The following is a 2,050-nucleotide window of genomic DNA, read 5'->3' on the forward strand; positions in this document are numbered from 1 at the left end:
GAAATTCAGAATCTATCACCCTGTTGACGATATCATAAACACGAGAAGGAAGGACGGCCGCAAGAAACTCAGCGGGATTCCCATGGATTTCTATTAATTTCTTTTCATATCATGGAAACTCTAGGTTTCTCAACATCATTACTTCTAATTCAGCCTAATTACAATCAAAATTAAAAAGGAAACAACTTTACACTGACAAACTCAAAACGACAGTTCACAATTGTCATTGTGTCTATACAATACATATTTTGACAATAGTCCACACACAAACCATAACAACAGCCCGAAAAATCAAAAAAAGTAAAAACATCCAAAATTTAAACAAACTTTACTTAAAACTAAAAAAATCAATGTCTCAAATCAATGAAAATACGCAATACTTAAACATAATCCCAACGGAAATTGTGCTTTGGATATTCAGCTTTTTATCACCTAACGAGCTCGTTTTGTGTCGAGAAGTGTGCATAAGATGGAAACAAATAATTGATAACTTATATCAACGCGACAAACTGTGGCGTAAATTTTGTGTTTGTGATTTTCCTTCTGTTTATAAGATTGCTCGCTATAAGGCAGAGCCGGGTCTAAGTTGGCACAACATATATCGATCTTTGACTCTCTGGTCTAAGCTTGAGCATGCTAAGGAGATCCACAGTGAGTTTGCATCAGCTTCATCACCAAGAGAAGAAATACTAGATATTCAAGTGCTTAATAATGGTCTTGTGGGAGTGCACACTAGAAGTGGTATTTTTTACTACGAAATTATGACAAAGGAACCTTCGAAACGCAGCCCCATATCAGGTGGCTACTTACGATACATGGAAAATGATGAAACACTAATATTTTTGAGTTCCAGCTTCCATCTATTTATTTTTAGGAAAGTTTTAGCAAACCCAAGACAAGAGACTACCAGTTCTTTAAGCAACATCAAGATGTTCATCGCAAATGATAGAGCAGTTTACATCGTTACATTAAATAATGATGTTCATGTATGTAGCCTTATCGAAAGCAAACTAGAGAGTAAATTTTTATGTCGTTTTCCAAACGGAATAATGTCTTTAGGTTTTGGTGATCATTTAAACATACTGACAGATCAACGTCATATTTACTCTATAATTAACAATGAACCTATTTTACAATGTAATCTCACTGATGTATCAAATTTGCTTCATGAATTGCGAAAATATAATTTGTTAGAAGAGCTGGACTGGAGGGTGTATTTCCAGTGGATGTATCTCTTGAATCATACTTTGCCTCATGGACCGCTGAGAGACATACTAATAATCAGAACATATTGTAAAGTTGTATTTGTTGGGACAACTTGGGGTGTTTTACGAATCTACTACAATCCGTTTATAAATGATGAATTTGACTTATTTAATTCTGATCCGATAAAACAATATAATTTTATGGAACGTTCCGACTGTCCTGTACTGACAATAAGCCCAATCATTCAAATTGACGTAATCGAAGTTGAGGAAGGGCATATGGTGTTAGTTGCAATGCCAAAAAAAGTTGCAGTCTTGCATTTCAGTCACATTTCCAAAGAAGCAGCAGCGAATACAATCATAGCATATAACGATGTGCAGAACATTAATGTTGTGACGATGTTTGATTAACAACTAATAGTCTTCCATTATACATAAAAAACTTCCAAACAACATATAATTTATATTCTTAATACGAGTGTTTATGATGAGAATACTCTCAATAATCAAGTTAATCAATAGATGTTTTTACAACCATGAAATGTCATTTTATTGCTTCATCATCATCATCATCAGCTGGAAGTCGACCACTGCTGGACAAAGGCTTCCCCAAAGATTTCCACGACGATAGGTCCTACGCTGATCTTTTACTGCTTATTAGTAAGTAATTATGTCCACGTATATCTACGTTTCTTAAAGTCTCCTCCTATGAAGGTAAATAAAAATTCAATTAAAATGCTAATACAGGTTATGGCAACATCATCTGCTTGCTTCAAAACTCGGTCCATAGTTTCAAAAATGATCCTTTAATATATTAAGAAATCTACAAAACTGGGTTCAAGTTT

General features: G+C 34.3%; 1 protein-coding gene across 1 annotated transcript; it reads left to right on the plus strand.

The window, feature by feature from the left end:
* The first annotated feature begins 268 nt into the window (after window positions 1-268).
* LOC126976800 (uncharacterized) lies at window positions 269-1,732 on the plus strand. Its single transcript, XM_050825403.1, has one exon. It carries the CDS (start codon window positions 351-353, stop codon window positions 1,614-1,616), a length of 1,266 nt encoding a protein of 421 aa, XP_050681360.1. The 5' UTR covers window positions 269-350; the 3' UTR covers window positions 1,617-1,732.
* The last annotated feature ends 318 nt before the right edge of the window (window positions 1,733-2,050 follow it).

This window comes from Leptidea sinapis, chromosome 42, assembly GCF_905404315.1.
Source record: "Leptidea sinapis chromosome 42, ilLepSina1.1, whole genome shotgun sequence".
Lineage (NCBI taxonomy): Eukaryota > Metazoa > Arthropoda > Insecta > Lepidoptera > Pieridae > Leptidea > Leptidea sinapis.

Excerpts from the sequence above, each read along its gene's own strand:
- LOC126976800 (XM_050825403.1), top strand. The coding sequence starts at position 351 with ATGTCTCAAATCAATGAAAATACGCAATACTTAAACATAATCCCAACG.